General features: G+C 35.8%; 1 protein-coding gene across 3 annotated transcripts in view; it reads right to left on the reverse strand.

Annotated features, from left to right (window-relative positions):
* Positions 1-22,064, reverse strand: part of CdGAPr (GTPase-activating protein CdGAPr) — a 142,530-nt gene that overhangs the window by 59,494 nt on the left and 60,972 nt on the right. For 2 of the 3 annotated variants that reach the window (XM_074185793.1, XM_074185789.1), the window contains exon 1: positions 15,780-16,000. The exons of the other annotated variant lie outside the window; for it this stretch is intronic. In XM_074185793.1, the coding sequence (XP_074041894.1) occupies positions 15,780-15,824 (45 nt within the window). In that variant the 5' untranslated portion in view covers positions 15,825-16,000. Of the gene's footprint in view, positions 1-15,779; positions 16,001-22,064 lie in introns of those variants that run through there. 3 annotated transcript variants of the gene reach the window in all.

Here is a 22,064-nt window from a genome sequence, read left to right on the forward strand (position 1 = left end):
GGAAAGCTGAAAACAGAAAATGATAACGTTTCGAGGACATAACATGAATGCGACACCATAAAATTGTATGCAACAGAAATCAAGTCGATGAAAACCCATTGACACCTAAACTCAGATTTTTATAAAGAGATTAACGTGACCCGCATAATTGAAAACGGAATAATATGTATATGATTTTGCGTCATCAGCGCTAAATTGCAACTCATTTTGTCACTAAAATACCAACGATGCAATGTACGTCGACATGTTACGATGGGAATTATAAATATCTGAGTTCAAAATTTGAGAGATTTATCTAAACATTGTCAACAATATCTTTTTCGCGACTGAGTGAACTCATAAATACACTACTGTATTCACAATGTTTGATACCAACGTTTTGACGATTATTGTCACCTTCTTCAGGGTTGCAATATATTTATAAAATGAATATAAAAACATTACAAGTCAAAATACGAGGTCTGTTCGAAAAATAAGGTGAATTATAATTTTTCTCAAGAAATATCTATTTATTCATGAATTTCTATTTTGCCCCTTCAACACAGTCCTCCTCAGATATAATACACTTGCGTCAGCGTTTTTTCCAATCTTCGAAGCAGTTCTAATATGTACTTTTCAGTACGAGGTCTATTCAATAATAAGATTCTGATTATTGGAGTCCTTGGTGGAATGATGTCCTCTCTACTCTCGAATCTTAAAATCATACCGGCTTGCCGCACTAAGGCAGAAATCTTAGCCGCACATATGCAGAAGGCTGTCATTCTTGGCTCACTGCGCAATGCATGGGGTCTTCTTCAATAACATTGGAGTCGGAAACTGATGGGTTCATCATGGCTTGCGATGATGGTGTCTTCAATACCTTAGTCTACCGCCGTCGCGTGATGGGTATAGAGGTTCCTGACACAAGGTGCAGTGCCTGCCGCGAGGCGCCCGAGACCCTACTGCATGTCCAGCATATGCGGTCTCGGCCTATATCCATCGACATAACGCGGCCCTACGGCACTCTTACGGTATTGACGAGACACTGGTGTTGCCCAACGCTCCGGGGGATATTGAATCCGTTGTGGGGACCGAGAAGTGCCGAATTTATTGGAACTATTCGTTCCCCACCCTCAGGCTCATACAAGCTAATAAGCCTGATGTAGTCCTTCTCGACCACAAGAGCAAAACGATATTTGTCGTGGAATTTTCAGCTCCTGGCGAGACAAATATCGTCAGAAAAGAGGAGGAAAAACGGATAAAATATCGAGATTTTCTCTTCGAACTTCGCAGGCTCTATCCAGATCACTCGTCAAGATGGTTGTTCTGATTATTGGAGTCCTTGGTGGAATGATGTCCTCTCTACTCTCGAATCTTAAAATCATACCGGCCTGCCGCACTAAGGCAGAAATCTCAGCCGCACAGATGCAGAAGGCTGTCATTCTTGGCTCACTGCGCTTGCTCAGGGCACATGATTCTCGGACCCAATGATCACGTACCCCACGGTGTGGGGAGGGGTTATTGGTTTATAATGCTGGCGCGCCCTCCCGAATGTATCGGGGCTTCGGGGGATAGGACCTGACCAGCGCACACTACGGTGAAAAAAAAAATAATGGTCTTTATTGGGTGAAATAGGATATAACCACCATAAGGCGAAGTTCAAAACTGCAGTATCTACCTATAGAACACTACAGATTCGAACATTTACTACAAGTGAATGTTCAAAATTCGCGGGCTAAGTACATTCGATGAGATATTTTTTATTTTTTCATGTTGGTACACTCGTCTCGTACATATGTTCACGGTTTCAGATGTTTAGCATGTTTAGTTTGTTGGTGAGAGGCATAAAATTTTTTTGATTTTCTGCTATCGAAAAAAATGTATCAAAGAATTTGCATCAAACTTTGTGTAAAAAATGGAATTAAGTGCTCAAAAACACTTGAATTGTTGACAGTAGTATACGGTGAATGTACTCAGTCAAAAAAATGTTTACAAGTGGTACAAGCTTTTCACAGAAGATCGAGAAGATGTGAATGACGACACTCGCCCTGAACGCCCCAGCACATTAAACACCGATGAAAATTTTGAGGAAGTGAAAGAAATTAAATCACTATTAGAAAAGTTGCTGAGGATGCCGGCATATCGGTTGGCTCATGCCATGCAATTTTTTCGCTGTGGCAGCGAAGTTCGTTCCAAAATTGCTGAATTTTGACCAAAAAAACCGTCACATGAGCATAGTTCAGGAATTGTTGAATGACGTCAACGGCGATCCAGATTTGCTTGAAAGGGTCATAACTGGTGACGAATCATTGTAATATGGTTATTACATCGAAACCAAAGTCCAATCGTCCCAATAGAAGAGCCCAGGAGAGTCATGACCAAAAAAGCACGCCAAGTTCGATGAAATCTCAAGGTATTGCTCACTGTTTTCTTCGATTAACGTGGCGTAGTGCATCAGGAGTTCTTGCCACATGATCGTGCGGTACGGTCAATAAATAGTTATTTTATGTTATGCGCCGCTTAAGAGAAGCAACACGAAGAAAACGGTAGTGTATTGTGGACAAAAAACAACACCCTAATCATGCTGAATTTCACTAGTTCGGACTTCCATTGTCTACTATATAAAATGATTTGAAATCCCTGAAACAAGTAAAAAAGAATAATTAAAAAAGAATAGTTGAAAATAACAATTATATTAAGCAACAATAAACCTGAAATGATAGTGAAATAACCTACAAGTAAAAATATAATAATTGAATGAATAAAAAATTAAAGGCATGAAAAAAGAAAATAATAAAAAAATAAAAAAGTGTAGAGATTCCAAGTCACGTTAGTTCACGACGTTTCGATTGTTGGTATCTACAATCGTCTTCGGGTGATGACTGGACTGATTCCTCCGAGAGAGGACAACACAACATCGAGTGGTCCCAAGCTGAGATCTTGCACAGAGAGAAACATTGGTTCAGGAGAAAATTTAAGGAAGCCGCATACATGTTGTCCAACAACGTATTCAGCCAGGCCAGCGTAGATATACGAAACATATGGAAACCCATCATCAAACGAAAAATGACCAACTCCCGCCAAAACGGTCATCTCTCACGGAATCAGTGAAGCGGAAAATAGAAAGTAGAGAAAGTGAAAGTATTTCAACGACCTATAAAATAGTCATCTCTCGGAGGAATCAGTCCAGTCATCACCCGAAGACGATTGTAGATACCAACAATCGAAACGTCGTGAACTAACGTGACTTGGAATCTCTACACTTTTTTATTTTTTTATTATTTTCTTTTTTCATGCCTTTAATTTTTTATTCATTCAATTATTATATTTTTACTTGTAGGTTATTTCATTTCATTTCAGGTTTATTGTTGCTTAATATAATTGTTATTTTCAACTATTCTTTTTTAATTATTCTTTTTTACTTGTTTCAGGGATTTCAAATCATTTTATATAGTAGACAATGGAAGTCCGAACTAGTGAAATTCATCACGAAACATTGTCAATCACCTTCAAACAAACCCTAATCATGCCTTAGTCACCGTATGCAACAGATCCCTCCTGCAACCTTTTCCTGTTTAAAAAAATCTGTTTAAAATATGTTTTTTTCGTTAACCAGCTGTCACACCCCTACGAACGACAACCATCAGAAGTCGAAACTTGTGCTAGCTAAAAACTAACGAGGTCTTACCTTTTAACGTGTGATTCCTGTTCCAAAGAACTGCTTCGAGGATTGGAAAAACCGCTACTTTGAAGAGGACTAAATAGAAATTGATGAGAAAATAAATATTTTTTGAAGAAAATTAAAACTAACTTCATTTTTTGAACATACAGCGTATGTTGTTTCTATGTTTTTATTGGAAACAGTAACCTGTTAGAGGATTAGAAAATGATACAGATGTACGAAATTTCAGGGTCATATTATTTGTTATTTTTTTCCATTGGTATCATCCGATTTATCGTAATATTATCTAATGGTAAGCGGGAGTAAAAAGAAAAATATTTATTTTTAGATCAAAATTGTTAGCAAAGGTTTTGGTTTTAGTTCTGGTAACCAAAAAATCGTGATCAGCGACTCAAAACACAAAGTAACCCTGAGTTACCGAGGAGACCACGAAATGTATACTTAACGCCCTCTGGTGGTCGGACTATATTGGTGAAGATACCCGAACTCATCACTTATACCACCAGAAAAATGTGATTGATAAAAGGAAACAAATGATACCTATGTGAATACTTAGGACTGAAAATGAAGAAGAAAAGAACTACTAATCAACAAATCGGCAATGAACTAAAACAGTAAACAACGACATTTTTCATCAGACAATAATCAGTGCTACTATAAATTATAATGAAGAAAAGATAATTGAAATTTCTGTTTTCTTACCACTTTTATTTGTAACTAACGTTACTGCAGTTTCGTCCTATAAGGACATTTTAAAACTTATATATTAATGTCCTTATAGGACGAAACTGCAGTAACGTTAGATACAAATGAAAGTGATAAAAAATTAAAAAAACATAGAAAGTTTCAATTCTCTTTTCTTCATTTTGATTTCCTACCACGTAGTAAAGGCTACATCCTTCAATTAATATAAATTATCTCTTCAACAAGTTATCGTACAATGAAGAATATTGAAAAATCTTATAAATGGACTGCAATATGCTAGCATTCAGAGAAAGACGATTACCGTGGGAAAGCAATACATCTGCACAATATTATTTGAAATGATTATATAAATGAGGATGAATTGAAATAAAATATATGTCGTTGAAAACAAAATGCGTCACATTCCTTGAATATCCTCGAACAAATTAGAAAACAGTTACGACTCGCAGTCCGACAGGAAGACTTCAATAGGCCGAAAAAAAATCGAGATGAAGTCAAGATGACGGAACGCAAATAAAAACAATCAAACTTGTACGGTTCTTATTAAACACATGGCTCCCATATACGTTGAACAACAATTTAGTAATTCAATGGATGTGGTCAGTGGTGTAGTTTTCGTGAAGGTCCATTAGAATGAGATGATCTAAGATTGCATCTATAGTTCAATTAATGAAAACTAACACACGTTGAAATTTTGATGACAAAATCATTTTTGGATTTTTTTTTCATTTTATTTAATTTCGTTCATAACTCTTAGATGATGATATTACCAAATATTTCGTCGATAAAAACAACTTTTCTACATCAGGTTCTTCTAGTTTGAATATCATACATTGCATTTCTTTACTGTTCTCCCCCCCTTTCATTTTTTGAACAGGTCAACTCAAAAAATTGAAATTTCGGATGATGAAATTAATGCATGAATACTTTATTATAAATTGAAATTGACACAAACTTTTAAGATGGCGACTGAACGCCATCTGGGAAAAACCACAAAAAAAGTCAGTACGACAATGAACATCATTGTTCAGTTTGAAACGTTTTCCGAATCGTCCTATCTGCAGAAAATATTTGAGGGAACTTGTATCCCAATTCACGACTACCGGTAGTGTACATAACAAAAAGCCCCCAGGTCATCCGTCCATTCCGGAAGAACGGCAAGTGCAAATAATTGGTGAGATGGTAATAAATCCTGAACAGTCTACTTATTCCGTCGCGAATGTTTGTGAGGTGTTTCCTTCTACTGTGTGCAGACTTTTGAAGAGGAATAGGTATCATCCATACAAAATTAAAATAGTACGCTAACTAACTGAAGATGACCCTAATCGAAGAACAGAATTCTGCGAAATCATGGCGGACACCATCGCAAGGCATCCTACCTATCTCCACAATATTTGTTTTAGTTACGAATGTACATACACGGCAATGTACACAGTCGAAATTGCCGTGATTGGAGTGACACCAACCCTCACGTTTTCCGGGAAACACGTACCTACCCAATATCCAGAAAAAATTAACGTTTGGGCAGGAATATTGATCAAAATTCAACAGGGGAACTGTATTTGAATATGCTGGAAACTACTGTTGACCCTCTCATCACTGAAATCGTCAATTTCACTTCACAATAAAGTATTCATGCATTAATTTCATTATCCCAAATTTCAATTTTTTGAGTTGGCCCGTTTATAATAAGGTACATTTAAATATGAAATTCGTCTTGAATATGTAGTAGAGAGTTGGTAGAACTTGGGTCATACAACACTGCTGAAGAGAAGGTAAAAAGCAATTGTTTTCACCAACAGCCATGGGTCCAGTTCGAGATTAAAAGCAATTCTGATAAGTACTCTCTTTCGTTTATTCCATCTATCTAGTTTCAACTAGTCAGATGGACATGTGATGCACTGTTTAGAACCTTTGGTGTTATAATAAATATTACTAAAGTTTTATCCCAACACCAAACCGTTATTTTTAACACCACCTCGACACGTGTTTCAATCACCAAGTGATCATCTTCGAAAGGAAGATTATCCATCTTCAAGAGGGAGATTAATCATCTTCAAGGGTAAGTTTAATCTTCATCCTGAAGATGATCAATTGGTGATTAAAACACGTGTCGAGGTGTTAAGAATATCGGTTTGGTGTTGGGATAAAACTCCAGTAATATTCGTCAGATGGAGTTTATGATGCAAGTGAAAGTTAAACTATTGTAAATAAATTATCTATACCTACATCTCAGACAGGGCGAGACTCAATGCAGTCCTGGTGAAAGAATCCGGAGCTTGGGTGGATATTCAAGTTCAAGTGGCTTCTTTACAAAAAAAAAAGACTTGAAAGTGCCTTAGAGAATAAGTAATGATTAAAGTAAGTTAATATTTTCATGGAATAACAATGTATTTGAACTTGAATATCATAACTATAGTAAAGCTAGCGACCCGACTTAGCTTCGCACAGGTAGCAGAGCATATATCTTGAAAATCTCTTGAACAGAAGTATGTTCTCAACTATCAATTTTGATTTCAATCGGTGTGACGACACTTGAATTTTATTGTCAACGCTTAAAGTTGAATGATTTCTCCATTCCAACTATTCGAAATCAACAATTCCTGTTCATAAACGTATAAAAACAACACGCCCAACACAGTAGCTTTTTCCCGCGACTGCTTCCCAATAAACTATATAATATAAAAAATTAAACCGTATATATTCCGATCCCGCGGATATATCCCAACAAAAAGCAGTATGCACTTCATTATTTCGGAATTCCATTGTCTAATATGATATAAATTGATTTGAAATCGCTGAAAGAATCTGTAAAAAAAAATATTAGCTAAAAAATAACAATTATATTAAACAAAAAAACGAAAATTACAATGAAATAAAATACAAGCAACAACTAAAAAATAAAAAAAAAAAATAAATATCAACACGAGATGGAAGTTAAAACGACGTTTCGATTGTTAGTATCCAGAATAGTCTTCGGGTGATTTCAAATCAATTTATATCATTTTAGACAATGGAAGTCCGAACTAATGAAATGCACCACGAAACATTGTCAACCATTTTTAAAGAAAAAGCAGTATTGTTCACGATTAGCATAAGGACTTAGTTGTTACAGTATAAACTCACTGTGAGTAATTAAAAGTTCTTTTACCTATTTGATTTTGTATATTCGCGCTCACTGACTAGCAGTTGAGGTGACATCTACACCCGCGACAAAACAGGACAGACCTGATACGAATGTTAGTGTTCGCTCGCAAACAAGTGTCTTTTCTATAACAATACAATTATCGCAAATATTGTGTCGCTATTACAACGGCTGTTGAAGTTCGCTGAGACACCGGGAGTTGCAGAATCCAGAGGTGAGTGTCTCTCTCAACTGCCGTACATTATTCAAAATTCTAATTTCAGGTTAATACCAAACACGTATGTATCCGCTCCGGCTTCGTACGAATAGAAAGAAAGATAATGTACTTTATTTGGACAAATAGAGCAAACAACAGCAATAATGATGTGCAATGAAATGCTTGAGGCAACTGAAGTTTAAATATCTTTCCAATTGCAACCTTTTCCCACTATGTTGATTTTGTTTTGTATTTCATCTATCTAAGTTTATTATGATGGGAAATAAAGACTTTTATTATTTATTATATGTGATAACTTTTTAAACCTTAAAATGGGTATAATAAGCTATCCTTAAAAGATAGACAAATGCCATCACGGACTTTCATGTATACCTATGAAAAAAAATTATATGGTAAATTATTTGTTATAACTCAAAAGTATTAGGCAGTACGATTGGCACCAATGTATGAAAATACATTCGGTAGTGTATCCCATTCTGACAGACAGACGTGGCGGGGACAAGTGGTTTTATAATATGTCGCAGAGTTTGTATGAAAGTCAACGGTATGGATAATTTTTGGATGCCAGTTGGTATCTATGCTGTACGGGTGGACAAAATTTTGAAGTTATTCTTTACTAAACACTGCATATTTACCTCCATTCAAACACTACTGTTTTGAATTAAAACTCTGTTGGTTTGAGAAAAATTTCGGATAAATATTTTTGATAACACTCATGGGAGAATACATTGAACCAAAGTTGACTATTTCTAATAGGAATCATACCAAATAATTTCTTCACTTCTAATAGAAATCATACCAAATAATTTCTTCACATTATAAATAATTTATAAACTTGCAAATTCACCCTGATCTAATTATCTAAAGGTTTGTATGAAATACAAACAACTTATTCTCATCAACTTCGTCACGATACGCTACTGCGTCAAGTTCATAACCATAAATATGGAGCATGAATTTTAAATTGAATGACTGTTTATCAATGTCAACAATGTCTTTGCCATCGTTGCATACATTTCAATGGTAAAAAACTTGCGTGTCGTAAATACATTCTCTTTCATGAGAAAGCGAATGCAGTTTCCGCTCGGAAAAGGTTATTTACGATTTTTTCTGGGCGCAGTTTTTGTTCATTTCTGCGGACCTAATGAGAATACCTTCATAGAAATTTCCACAGAAATATCATCAATTTATTAAATGGTTTTACTTTAAAGGATTGTTTTTCAAGGTAATCAACAATTTAGAAAGTAATAGATAGAGATATAATTTTTCAGAATTTCTGTTTTTTATTTTTCCACAAAAGCTCACATTTCATCTATTAGTATAATCTACCAGGTTTCAATATACGAATAAAGTTACTATAGTCACGGTTAGTGATTGGTTAGGGAATTTCACGCACGAAATTAATGCTTTGTTTTTTTCAGGTTTGATCTCTGCTCATTTCCGAAAATTTACAAATTTAGGCTAATTGCACACACACCGATTGTTGACGGCCGATTTTATACCGGTCGTCCAAATTCCAATAGTGAGCCACATGTGGCAACGGGACCTTGCACACATGCTTACCGGTGATCGACGCCGATCACCGGTCGGCGTGTGTGCCAGGTCCCGTACCCACATGTGGTTCACTATTGGAATTTGGACGACTGGTATAAAATCGGCTGTCCAAAATCGGTGTGTGTGCATTTAGCGTTACGCTAGTTACACACACACCGATTTTGGTCGGCCAGTATAAAATCGGCTGATATTTTATTGGTAGCGGGTGCTTGCACACTCACCGGATTTTTATCGGTCAAACGCCGACCGGTGATCGTCGCCGGTAAAATACCGGTGAGCAGCCGTCCACTGCCACTGTATCGCCGGCAGTACCGGGAAGTAGTGGCGTAAATGACTAAATACACTCTTGCATACTCACCGGTTTTTTACCGACCATTCCAGTGTCGAATGCTCGGTGAAATTGTAGTTACGACGCATTAACTTCGTTTTGGTAGTGCGTGATAATTACGACAACAAAGCAACTGATTATTTGACCGATAAAAATCCGGTGAGTGTGCAAGCACCCGCTTGTCATGTACGCCAGTACTTCCCGGTACTGCCGGCGATACAGTGGCAGTGGACGGCTGCTCACCGGTATTTTACCGGCGACAATCACCGATCGGCGTGTGTGCCAGGTCCCGTTCCCACATGTGGTTCACTATTGAAATTTGGACGACCGGTACAAAGTCGACGTCCAAAATCGGTGTGTGTGCAACTAGCGTAACGCTAGTTGTAAAAAGGTAACGATAGGTTCGTAATCTATATATCCAGTGTTTCCTGGATTGCGTTGTACAAGTAATTTCAACTCTCTCCGATGAAATATACTTGTATTGAACATCCATTACGCTCAAATCATACACTTATGAAGATAAAACCTCTTCTTTTGAAATTTTCTGAAACACTTTGAAATCAACAATCCCTGTTCATAAATGTATATAAACAATACGCCCTGGAAGTTATTAATACACAATAGCTTTTGCTCGCGACTTCTTCCCAGTAAACTACAAAATATAAAAAATCAAACCGTATAGATTCCGATCCCGCGAGTGTATCTGAATAAAAAGCAGTATATTACTTCTGGAATATGTAGGTTTCTGATAATGAAATAGTTATTAAAATATAAGTTTGGTAGTTTGATAGTTTATTGATCACAGCTGATCCGCTTCGGCTTCGTACGGATAGAAAGAAAGATAATGTACTTTATATGGACAAATAGAGCATGACAACAGTCCTTGATAGTAAAATTTTTGTAGCGACAATTCTCACCTGCGGATCTGTAGCTGACCAAGTAAACTTGGGTTATTTTAACAAAAGAAGCCAGGAAAGGTTAGCGGCTTAGTACTTCCCTGGAAACGACATTAGATGTTTCATTTCGTGGTATTAAAATAGAATAATTTTCGGAAGTTTCGACATATTTATTGCATAAGTCACTAAACTCATAGTTGAAAAAAATACTTTGGATAAAATAACTTTATCTTACTACGCCAGCTGCAGATCTGTTGGTAAGGTCGCTAAAAAATAGTGGTGTACGGAATTGTTGGTATGTTGTATTCGTCCAGATGAAGTATTAATTTATATGACTATCTACTCCTACGAAGCTGGGACGAATCAGCTGCAATCGTTAAACTGACACCACTAAACCGATTTCAATGATTCTCACTTTCCACTATTAGAAAACCACATTCTAGATATTTACGACTATTATGTAAGTTTTTGAATACGCGACTGAGTCTTGAGGGTTGCCAGTAAGTAGACTTTCTCTGCCATGGAGCCGGGCGGTGGTTTCGCCTAGGTATTGAATATTAGTGGAGTTTCCCAACACCAAATCGTTATTTTTAACACCTCGATACGTGTTTTGATCACCAAGTGATCATTTTCAAAGAGGAAGATTAAAACTAGAAACTAATGCGAGCTAGTCCTATTTAGGCTACATAGGTATCCCATACAGGTAAACCATCCAGGCGTACCACCCATACAGGTATACCAACCTAAATTAATTTTACAATTTTGCCTTATCTATTATTTTTCAATATATGTTTATATAAAACAATTTTCAGCTATATAAAAATAAATTTCACAATATTGCCTATCCAAATTCATTTTTGCAATGTGTCCTTATGTAGTAATCAGTAAACCCAACAACATTATTTTATTTTAACAAGCTATATAGTATGCTCTTTGGTATAGGTCCGTCATCGTTATTCATAATATTATTGTGTTTACTTATTTCTATACTCTCATAGGCATCTAGTTGCCTGTTGTTGTTAACTTGTCTAACTAATCTTAATGAACTGAAGTCTATGGAATGGTTTTGTTGCAAAATATGATGGGCGACTGCTGATTTTTCAGGTCTTCCATATTTTAAGTGTGCTATGTGTTCCTTATATCTTACTTTAATAGATATTTTCGTCTGTCCATAATATTTTGCATCGCAGTCCTTACATTCAATTTCGTAAATTCCAGACTTTTCCGAATTTTCGACTTTGTCTTTTGGACTTCCCATAAGGCTCTGTAGTGTATGACTTGTTGTAAAAACCACCTTCATACCTAGTTCCTTGAAAATCTTTTCAAAGTTCCCCGTATATTGGTGGTATGGAACTGAGATGTATTTATCTTGTTTTTTGTCCTTTCTGAAAGTCGAGATTTCGTTAATTCTTAACCTAAACTTCTTCTTCCTTATTATGTCATCTACAATACCCCTCGTTTACCCCTTGTTTATAATTCAAATTAAGTTAAATAAAATAAGGTTCATCAGTTTGATTGTTAAAACACCGCAGCACATATTTGTTTTGGATGAATACTGCATGATATTACAATATTTGGATTTTTTTGACCCTAATATCTACAATTTTGGGAGCCAACAACGGCGTTAACGTGAAAGTGGCCTCGTCGATCTATGAAAAGTGAAAGAGAGAGGATGCATCTTCTTCTTTTTTCCCCTTAATACCAAAAAGAGAATAACAAACAAACCTCAAAATCTTATTTCTTGAGAGTATGTATAAATTAGTGTTTATAAGGTTAAAACTTATTGTAAAAAATATTACATAAATTAAACTTACTGTAAAAAATAATACATAAACTATCTTTTTCAACGACAGTTCTGCATGAAATATCTCTATTCCCGTACATCTGAGCACACATTCAATTGGACTTCTGTTCTCCATTATGTTTAAAAGGTTTCCACCAATCCAGTGGATTAAAATTTCGCCATAATCTACTCAGAGTAGATTGTGGCCCATTTGCCAGGATCTTTTTCATTGAAAGTGTTGGTTGCCACACGATGAGCTCTGATTTCACCACATATGAATTATATTCATATTCGATTTTCTCTTGTGAAGTTAACATGTTTATTTTTATTCAGTACGTAGTAAGAATTGAAAGACATTACGACGAACAGACAGAAAACGGTTCCTCTGCCATTATTAACGCAATGTCATATTCACATGATTGCGTGAAATCGTTGGATGGGCAACGTGGTCCAGTGAGTTGGCCAGCACCTGTTCTCTCGCCGATTCACACGGAAGTCGGGCGGAGACGAGACACGGATCTTTGTCTTTTTCGCGTCTTTCCTGTGTAAAAAAAATACAGAGGAAACACGCGAAAGAGACAAAGATCCGCGCCGCTTCCGGGACTCGTCCCCGCCCGACATACGTTCTGTGTGAATCGGGGCTAAGAATTACGACAGAGAATTGTTTAACGCCAATTCATACAGAAACGATGTCGAGCGAGACGATGCGCGGGCGAGACGAGGCGCGGGCGAGACGAGGTGCGGGCGAGACGAGGCGCGAGCGAGACGAGGCGCGGGCGAGACGAGGCGCGGGCAAGACGAGGGGCGGGCGAGACGAGGGGCGGGCGAGACGAGGAGCGGGTGAGACGAGACACGGACGAGGCACCGACGTTGTCTTTTTCACGTCTTTTCTGTATAAATCGCTTCTTTGCGCGTTGGACTATCGGTAGAACTGTTGTAGGCAATTGCTACAGGTCATTATTCTAATTTCGTTCATATTGTTCATTATTAAGTTTCTCTAAAAAGAGAATGTTTAGCTCATTTCAACATTGATATCTTCAATAACGAATGAACTAATTTTCAAAAAAAAATCAGAGGTAGCAGAGGCAAGGAGGTATTTTCAATGATGAGACACTTGACCCCCGATGCTATTGAAAAAAAAAAGAGAATTAGCTTCTGCTTTATAAAGGTAGCAAACCGACTCGGTTGAAGAATCCGAACATTTGGATTCGAAAAAACCGCAAATTTGGGTTTGTTAACTTTTACTTTGACTTTCTATTGTTTTTAATTGGTTAATTTGGTACAAAAATGTCATTTCCATATCTTTAAAGAATACTTTCATTGGGGTATATATGGTCCACGCATTGTTCCATCTAGATACAAACGATGATTATGATGATGTGTGTGGTGAATATGAAGAAGAAAATTTAATACCCCAATGTTTATAATCACACCAAAATCGAAAACAAACTTAACTTCAGCAATTCAAAACATACATGAGTCATCATCGAAGTATCTTGAACTGAGAATATGCTACTTTGAAATTGAATAAGCAATTTTGCGAGTTTATTGGAAGCCGTAGAAAGAAGGTTAAAGTAAACAAAGTTGCGTTTTATACATCTCATTATTATAATATTAGAGTCCTCGGATATCCCCCCTTTATTTAGTTATAGTCATAAACATATGTCAGAATAAATTTCGGATTTTGCAGCACCCCGTATATGTTTATTCCCTCGCGCATATCGTCAAGAGGCCTAAAAAAATTGCTTTCAGCGATGGACAAACAAATAGTTTGAGTTTTTTCAGTGACAGTGGTCCTATCGAGTATCCAGAAATCCAAGTGCCACATGTTTTCCTTCATACTCACACAGCAATCAACCCCTTACAGTCCACTATTCGCTGCTGATTGGGCGGATGTATGCCCTTAACCGTAAGCTGCAGAGTAAGATCAGGTAAGATGAAACCTTTGATGATTTGATCCGACATTCCGACATGCCAAAATTATTCAATTCCGCAAGAATTAGAACATTCTATTTATTCGATTTTGATATTTTTTATGGATTAATTTACCAATATTTTGTTTCGTTTTATATACCTATGTCTTAAAATAAAAAAATTCTTGACGGATAATTTATTAGTGCTAGATCTGATAATCGAGAGAAACAACGAACCATATACGCTTTTTTTTATCCGATGCTCGAACTAGCGAATTACAAAATTTTCAACGTTTTGAAGAAGAATATATATATATATAATAGAATAACGGGGTCTCTCAGTCAAAAAATCAAAACTCTGCTTAACTTTGCCAAGCTTTCGCTTCTAGTGGGAAGCTTCTTCAGGGCAGTAAAAATGAGTAAAAAACAATGAACTGAATATATGAATCGACGAAAGAAAGGTAAACAATAATGGATTTCTTTGGTTTAACAAATGTCATACCTTCACTTTACTCATTTTTACTTTCCTGAAGAAGCTTCCCGCTAGAAGCGGAAGATTGGCAAAGTAAAACAGAGTTTTGATTTTTTGACTGAGAGACCCCGTTATTCCATTTTACTGTACATTTCTCCAGTCGTATATATATATATATATATATATATATATATATATATAAATATATATATATATATATATATATATATATATAATCGGACATTGCAAGTGATGTTCCAATCAGGCGGATGGCTCTTTTCTGAATGGAATCCAGCAGCTTCAGGGTATGTTTGGGGGCGGAGCTCCTGACGTGAGAATAATACACCAAAGAAGGTCTGATCTGAGCTTTATAAAGCATCAAAAGTATCTGAGATGTGTACAGTTTTCTGGTTCGGAACAGTGTTCCAAGCTTTTGAGAAGCAGCCTTTGCAATTCCAGCGACATGATTGTGCCAAGACATATTGTTGTCCATTTTAACCCCAACAAACTTATCGAAGAAGGGAATAGTCTGACCTGACATTATTATATCCGGTCCGGGGACATTTATCTTTATGGAGAAAACCGATGCCTGGGTTTTATTGAATTGAACCTGGTTACTTTTACCCCAATTTGAAATCACTTCTAGATCCTCATTAAGATATTCAACCTCTTGCTGTCGGTGAAGATGTGCATTCGCAGCCGTTGTCCTGTAATTCAAACGTAATGACGAGACAAATGTGCTCTCGTCAGCAAAGCAATATATTATATTCTTGGTTTTTTCCAATAAGTCGTTGATATACAATAAAAAGAGGGTTGGAATGAATAGTGTTTCGTATTTATATAATAAGCATTCACTACTTTCCACTATTAGGGACGAGTAGAGTTGATATTTTCACGTTCATAACAACATTGATATTCTACAGATTCGGAGATCACCATTCGCCTACTTGTATTTCAGTCATCAGGTACAATAAGGAGATAGATAGTTAAAAAAATCCTAATAAACTGTAATTTCCCAAAAAAAAAAGGTTTTTTCATAACTCAAACAAATCGAAACAACCCCAACACCCATTTGCACCCTAAACCAACCGCTGCAAAATATCACCTTTGCAAAATTGACGCAGAACATGTCATAACAGGATAGCGTCATCTAGATGGCTTTCCACCCGAGTCATACAAGGACCGTTAATGGGAAATCCCCAGGATTGGACACTAACCACTCACATCACGCCAGGACTAGAAAATCGAAAAGGGTACACACCCCTTTTGCGGAACGGCGAATGTAGGTTAGAACGCGGCGCCGGCGACGATCTTTCCGACGATGGCTGAAAACGCCGTCGTTTCAGCCGAAACTGAACGGGCGCGATGGTGAAATCTCGTAAGAGCGAAAGCTGCGCTGGAACCGAAGGATCCGATCGGGAACAGTGGGAATAGAAAATTTATATTTAAGTCGGGCGTGAGACTGAAAAAAAAATAGTAACATGGTTTGGGATCGTATGCATAGTTTTCCAATTATTTCACCTTTGCAGGCAGACAATATTTGGAAGTCCTCAAAAACAGCTTCGATTTCGATTGTATTTTATTATTTTTGAATAGAACTGACCGATACTTGCTGAAAATCCATATTGAAACTAATTAATACAGTTTGTTGTATGATTTTCACTATAAAGGGTTTTACAAGGAGTTTACGCTAGAGAAAGCGCAAACCGCGACACGTGTCGCGGTTTTTAAAACCCTTTATAGTGAAAATCATACACTAAACTGTATTTATTAGTTTTTTATTATTTTTGTTTATGTTGTTTAAGTCAGAGCGGGAAAAAATTCACTAGAAAAATATGTTGCTCAAGTATGTAAACAAAAACATTTTTCATGCAATTCCCATTGGAAATTTGGAGAATATATTTATGTTGATGTGTTCATATGGCAATTTCAAAATCGTTTGAAGTAGGTTCCAGTTTCCATTTGAATATCGTTCTTTTGCAGATATGAGGATGTTCATCTTTCTAGAACACTCCAAAACATTCAATAGTGTTCTAGAGCATTCCACAACATCCCGTAACATTGTGGAATATTCGAGAATAATCTGGAACGTTCGGAAACATTTTGGAACATCCAAGATCATTGTGAAACAATATGGTGTGGTAGCCCTCTATAATACATCCAATAAAGGTCTTGGAACATTCAAGACTAGTCAGAGAAAGTTTCCGAACATTCTGAAATAGTTTGAAACGTTTTGGAACATATTGGGCCAGTCTCGAATTCTGTGGAACATTATAGACAACTCGAAGCCTTTTTGTATGGGTATGGCTACCCATTAGTAGGTGTAGCAAGTCCATCGACCCCTAATAATTTAGTCTATACGTTTATCCCAATTACCACACAATGTCATATCAACTTCCCGAGGGAGGTGGCCACCTTCCAGTAACTAGTAATAGTGACCCTTGATAAAACTCACTCAAACAGAAGTATGTTATCCAGAACTACTAATTTCAGTTCAAATCTCGAAAATTCATTTACCATGTACTACATCATCAAGATCTTCTGATTCAAACGATGTTCATAAAAAAAACTTTCTCATATACAAGGTGTTTTCTAACTGTGGTACTAAACTTCAGAAAGTGATTCGTTGGGTCGTTTCAAGAAAAAAGTTCCTATGAACATATGTCCGAAGTTGCTTCGTTTCTGAGATTCAGGGCGAATTTTAAAAACCTGTATGCATGAAATATCATGAATATCCTTACACCGTTTTAGTTGAAATTTGCTAGTTATTCGAAGTAATAAGACGCTTATTTAGCCCGAACTAGATTGAAATTATTAGGTCCAGTGGCGTTTCAGTGGGCATCACAGCCAACAATATTGAGAAACGCCACTGTGTGTTGTCGCTTGTGTTTTCAAGCTTCGTTTTCGAGAAAATAAATCACTTTCAAAAAACTATCCATGGACAACTTAAAATAAAAACCAAAAGTAAATAATGAACAATTTCTATTTTGAAGTAAATGAGCAAAATGTCCACCTTTTGATAAAATACACAACTGCAATCGATTTGTTATTGATTGTCTTACACGTTCGATTCCTCAGGCAATTCTGGATTTTTATAAACAAGAGCCTTCAGATGACCCCATAAATAGAAATCTAGAGGATTCATATCAGGACTGTAGGCTGGCCAATTTAGTGGTCCTGCACGTCCAATCCATCGATTAGGGTAGGTGATGTCGAGATGCTATTGAGCATGAACAATAAAATGAACTGGATCACCGTCGTGCATGAACCACATTTTGTCTTTTATAAGAACCGGCACTTCATCTAACAAAATGGGTAAATGATCTCGCGAAAAGTCCGTGTAGGATTCACCTGTGAATCTTGCTGTTAGAAAACATTGGTCAATTAGCTAGTCACCAATCACTCCTATCCAAACGTTTAGCAAAAATTGAAGCTGAAACTGACTTTCGCCAATAAAGTTGGGATTTTCGTCGGCCCAAAGATGGTTATTGTGAAAGTATAGCATCGTCCGAAAATAAAATATTTGGTAAAGAATTATCCCAAATCCTGAGGCAGTAGAGCTTGGACCCGCTGTATGTGATACGGGTATAGGAGGTTTTTTTTTATAACTGTCCATACATTTTTTGGACTGACTTCCAGCTGCAGTACAATCTTCCTGGTACTATTTGAAGGATATTCTTCTATTGCATCAAGTATAGCGTCTTCTAGTTCAGATGTTGTTACAGTCCTGGTGAATTATCCGTGCTTCTTCCGCATTTCCATTTGCTAATCCATAAATTAAGTGCTTGTCAGCCATTTTAGCATTCATTATATTATTCATGGTCAAATCACTGCTAACAACTCTTACTTTCACTGATATGACAACATTATCACTGTCAATTGGTCTCCAAAGCAGGTGTGCACGATATGCAAAGTGGCTTTAATTTTTTTCCTGAAAACGAAGCTAGATATGAAGAAAACACAAACGACGAAAAAGATGTATTTTTAATTGATTATTTTATAGAATGAAAAACTACGACAAGTCAGTGGCGTAGTTTTTTTACAATATTGTTGGCTGTGGTGCCCACCGAGACTCCACTGGACCTAATAATTTCAATCTAGTTAGGGCTAAATTAGCGCTTATTACTTCAAATAACTAGCAAATTTCAGCCAAATCGGTGTTAGGACTTTATTGATATTTTTTAAATACCTACCATTTTTTTATAAACTTCAACGTCCTGTATCTCAGAAACGAAGCAACTCCGGACATATGTTCATGAGAACTTTTTTCTTAAAACGACCTAACGAATCACTCTATGAAGTTTCGTACCGTAGTTAGGAAACACCCTGTATAATCTTGCACAGTCAATGACTGAAGATAGTTTGATCAAACTCGAGATATACAAAAACCTCTCGAGCGCATCTTGTATGATTGACCATTAAAGGTGTGGTATCCATTTAGGAGAACATTACATCGCCGCTTACTCTTCAGAGAAAGTGATTGGTAATCGAAAAATTGAAAGCTTCAATATTTACATAATTCATCGAATGTTTACAACGATGTTATGACTGAAAGTAAAATCGAAACGAAATAATTCACATACGAGTAGTTTCACAATTTCTTCAAGTTACTGCTTGTTGGTTTTCAAAATTGTGTGTAGTTTTTATAACGTACTCATATTAAAATGGCGGATACTATACCTACTTTCACCAATAGTAATACCACGAAACCTTGAAATTCCATAAACAAATTTCCAATTTTTAAAGAAAACTTTGTTATTTTATCTATTGCTGGTTGCTCAATTGGCATTTCTCAACCATATTTGTCAACAATAGGAGACCTAATGGACGCTGGTACATGCATCATCAATACGTCTAATTCTTTTCGATTTAATGGAAATTCAAAATAACGTTTCCATTAGAATGAAAAATATCTAATTATACGAATAAGTTCCAAATATGACACCATTGGTAAATAAAGACCAGACACCGCTGTTTCGGTCTGCCGCAGGTCTCATCAGTGGTGCTAGGTTGAACCACGAATGCACTTTTCAACTGTCCTTGAAGAACAAGCCTGAGTATAGGGAAGCACAGACATCACCCTTTACGAAGACGGTTTTAAAATCTTTCAATACCTTTCCTTTTTCACTACTTGGTTCAGTTCTCAAGAGTTTCCTTTCTGTAAAAATATTACTAGCTGTGAAGTTATTGAAATCATGAATTACAACAACTACAAAGTGATTATTTTGAGATTCCTATCACTATTGTTTCTGTTATCTCAAACAAAATTTCAAACTAATGTATAATGTAAACAGAAGGTACGTATGAAACGAGCAAGTAAAATAATTATATTTTATGGTTCCTTTATTAGTTATCGTTAGTTAGTTATTGCAATTTTTGTCTTAATTATGCTTTTATTGATTAAAGGTTTTTTTCAAACTGAAGGTTAACATAAAAACCTTGGTATTTTTTGAAATTGGAGCCTGAATATTTCTTCTGTTTTGCAGTATCAGAAAATCAGAAAAAAATGTTTCATTTATTTATGAATAATCAAAGATGTTGAAAAATTGAGAACAAATGAAGGCATGGAATACTTGTTTTTCGAATATTTCGATTGGTTTTTTGCCTTATGAATAAAAAATACAAAACTGGATTTTTATTTTTCATTTATATTGTTCGAAGAATTGTTATAAACAAATGCATTGTTCATGAGATAATAATTTTTCAAGAGGAAATATGATTAATAATGCAAGTAATGGATAAAATAATTGATACAAAAATAATTTGTTGGCTGCACAAAAAACGCATTTATATATTATTCATTTTTGCTTGTTTCTTTTAATCAGATCAGTTTTTCCAGCGATGATGTTCTCTAAAGCCTCCAAAATACAGTTCCAAAAAACAGGCTCCAATTTTAAAAAATTTCAAGGTTTTTATGCAAATCTTTAATATGAGAAAAAAATCCATTAATAAAAACAAAATTAAGAGGAGAGCCATCACTTGCGTGAACCGTACCACCCGTTTTTACCCGTACTTTTACAGCACAACTAAATCTACAGTTTCCAGAAGTGAGAATTGTTTCAGGAAATTATCGGCCCCTTAAGTATGTTGCTTCAAATTTTGATTACCACAGTTTTTGAGATTCGCAAAAAAACGAACCCCTCTTTTTTTCATTAACTAAATTGTTAATAACCTTTAGCGCAACTTGGCTCCAATCGTAAATTACTCTGTGTAAAATTACACCTCAATCATAATTTTAGTTGGAAGCGAACTGAAATCATGTGGAATGGGAATTGTGAACGACAAGTGTACTAATAAAGGTACCATAAAGTGTAATTCTATTACTTACTCATTCCATACGTATCTTCTGTTCGCATTATACTGAGATCAGAATTTTGTTTAAGAAAATAGAAACAATGGTAGTAGAAAACGTTAAATACACATGTTTGCAGTTGATGAAATTTATGATTTCAATAACTACACACCTAGCCATATTTTTACCGAAAGAACACTCTTGTAAAATAAAGTTCTGAAATAAACCAAGTAGTAAAATAGAAAGGTATAAAAAAATGTGGAAATGTAGAAAGCATAAACAAAAGCAAGTTGAGGTAAGCTTTTAAAAATATATTAGTCACAGATTGGAAAAATAAAATAATTATCAACTATAAGCACACTTAAAATGAATCTTGTTGCTACAGTTTGGGGAAGAGATAATTGTTTTAGTAAATTTTATGCTGATCAAGGATATTTTTCACTTTCAAGTGGATATCCTAACATTGAAGTGTTTTTTGAATACTTTATCATTCATAACTTGTCAACATGTGCCATTGTACCCAGAATGTGTGCCTCGAAATGATTCGCAGGAACGGTTTCTTCTTCATTTGTTTAAAAAAAAAATTGATGAAAAAAATCTGTTTCAATTTAAATCATATTCATTTTCACAATGATACAAGGATGCATTTTTCTCAATCTAAATCTTGAAAAAAGTGAACCATTTTGAATCTTATTTCAAATAATGAAAAAAGTTTCAATACAAGTATGTATTTCTACTGAAGTTACTGGTTATCTCATCGCCCAAATATTCGCATATTAGATAGTTGTTTCGTACTCCGATAGAATCGGTCCATATTTCTTTGATAAACATGTGAATGAATATAAATATCTCGAAATGCTGAATGCAATTTTTGGATCAGTTCTGTACCATTGACAATTAGAAAACTCAATTTTTTTTTCATAAGACAGTTGTTTCGCCAGTCTGCAACGAAAGACTGGTGAAAGAATGGTTAGATACGAAACATTTTTATGAATTTGATATGAAAAATTATAAGAAAATGTTAAAAACTATAAGAGGTAGTGGATGTCATCCCAATTCAAGAAATTAGAAATGCATATCTTAACTTCAGAATGATAC

This window comes from Leptinotarsa decemlineata, unplaced genomic scaffold (assembly GCF_025532065.1).
Source record: "Leptinotarsa decemlineata unplaced genomic scaffold, Ldec_3_MD MMD2_tig00078346_RagTag_RagTag, whole genome shotgun sequence".
In the NCBI taxonomy this organism is placed as follows: Eukaryota; Metazoa; Arthropoda; class Insecta; order Coleoptera; family Chrysomelidae; genus Leptinotarsa; species Leptinotarsa decemlineata.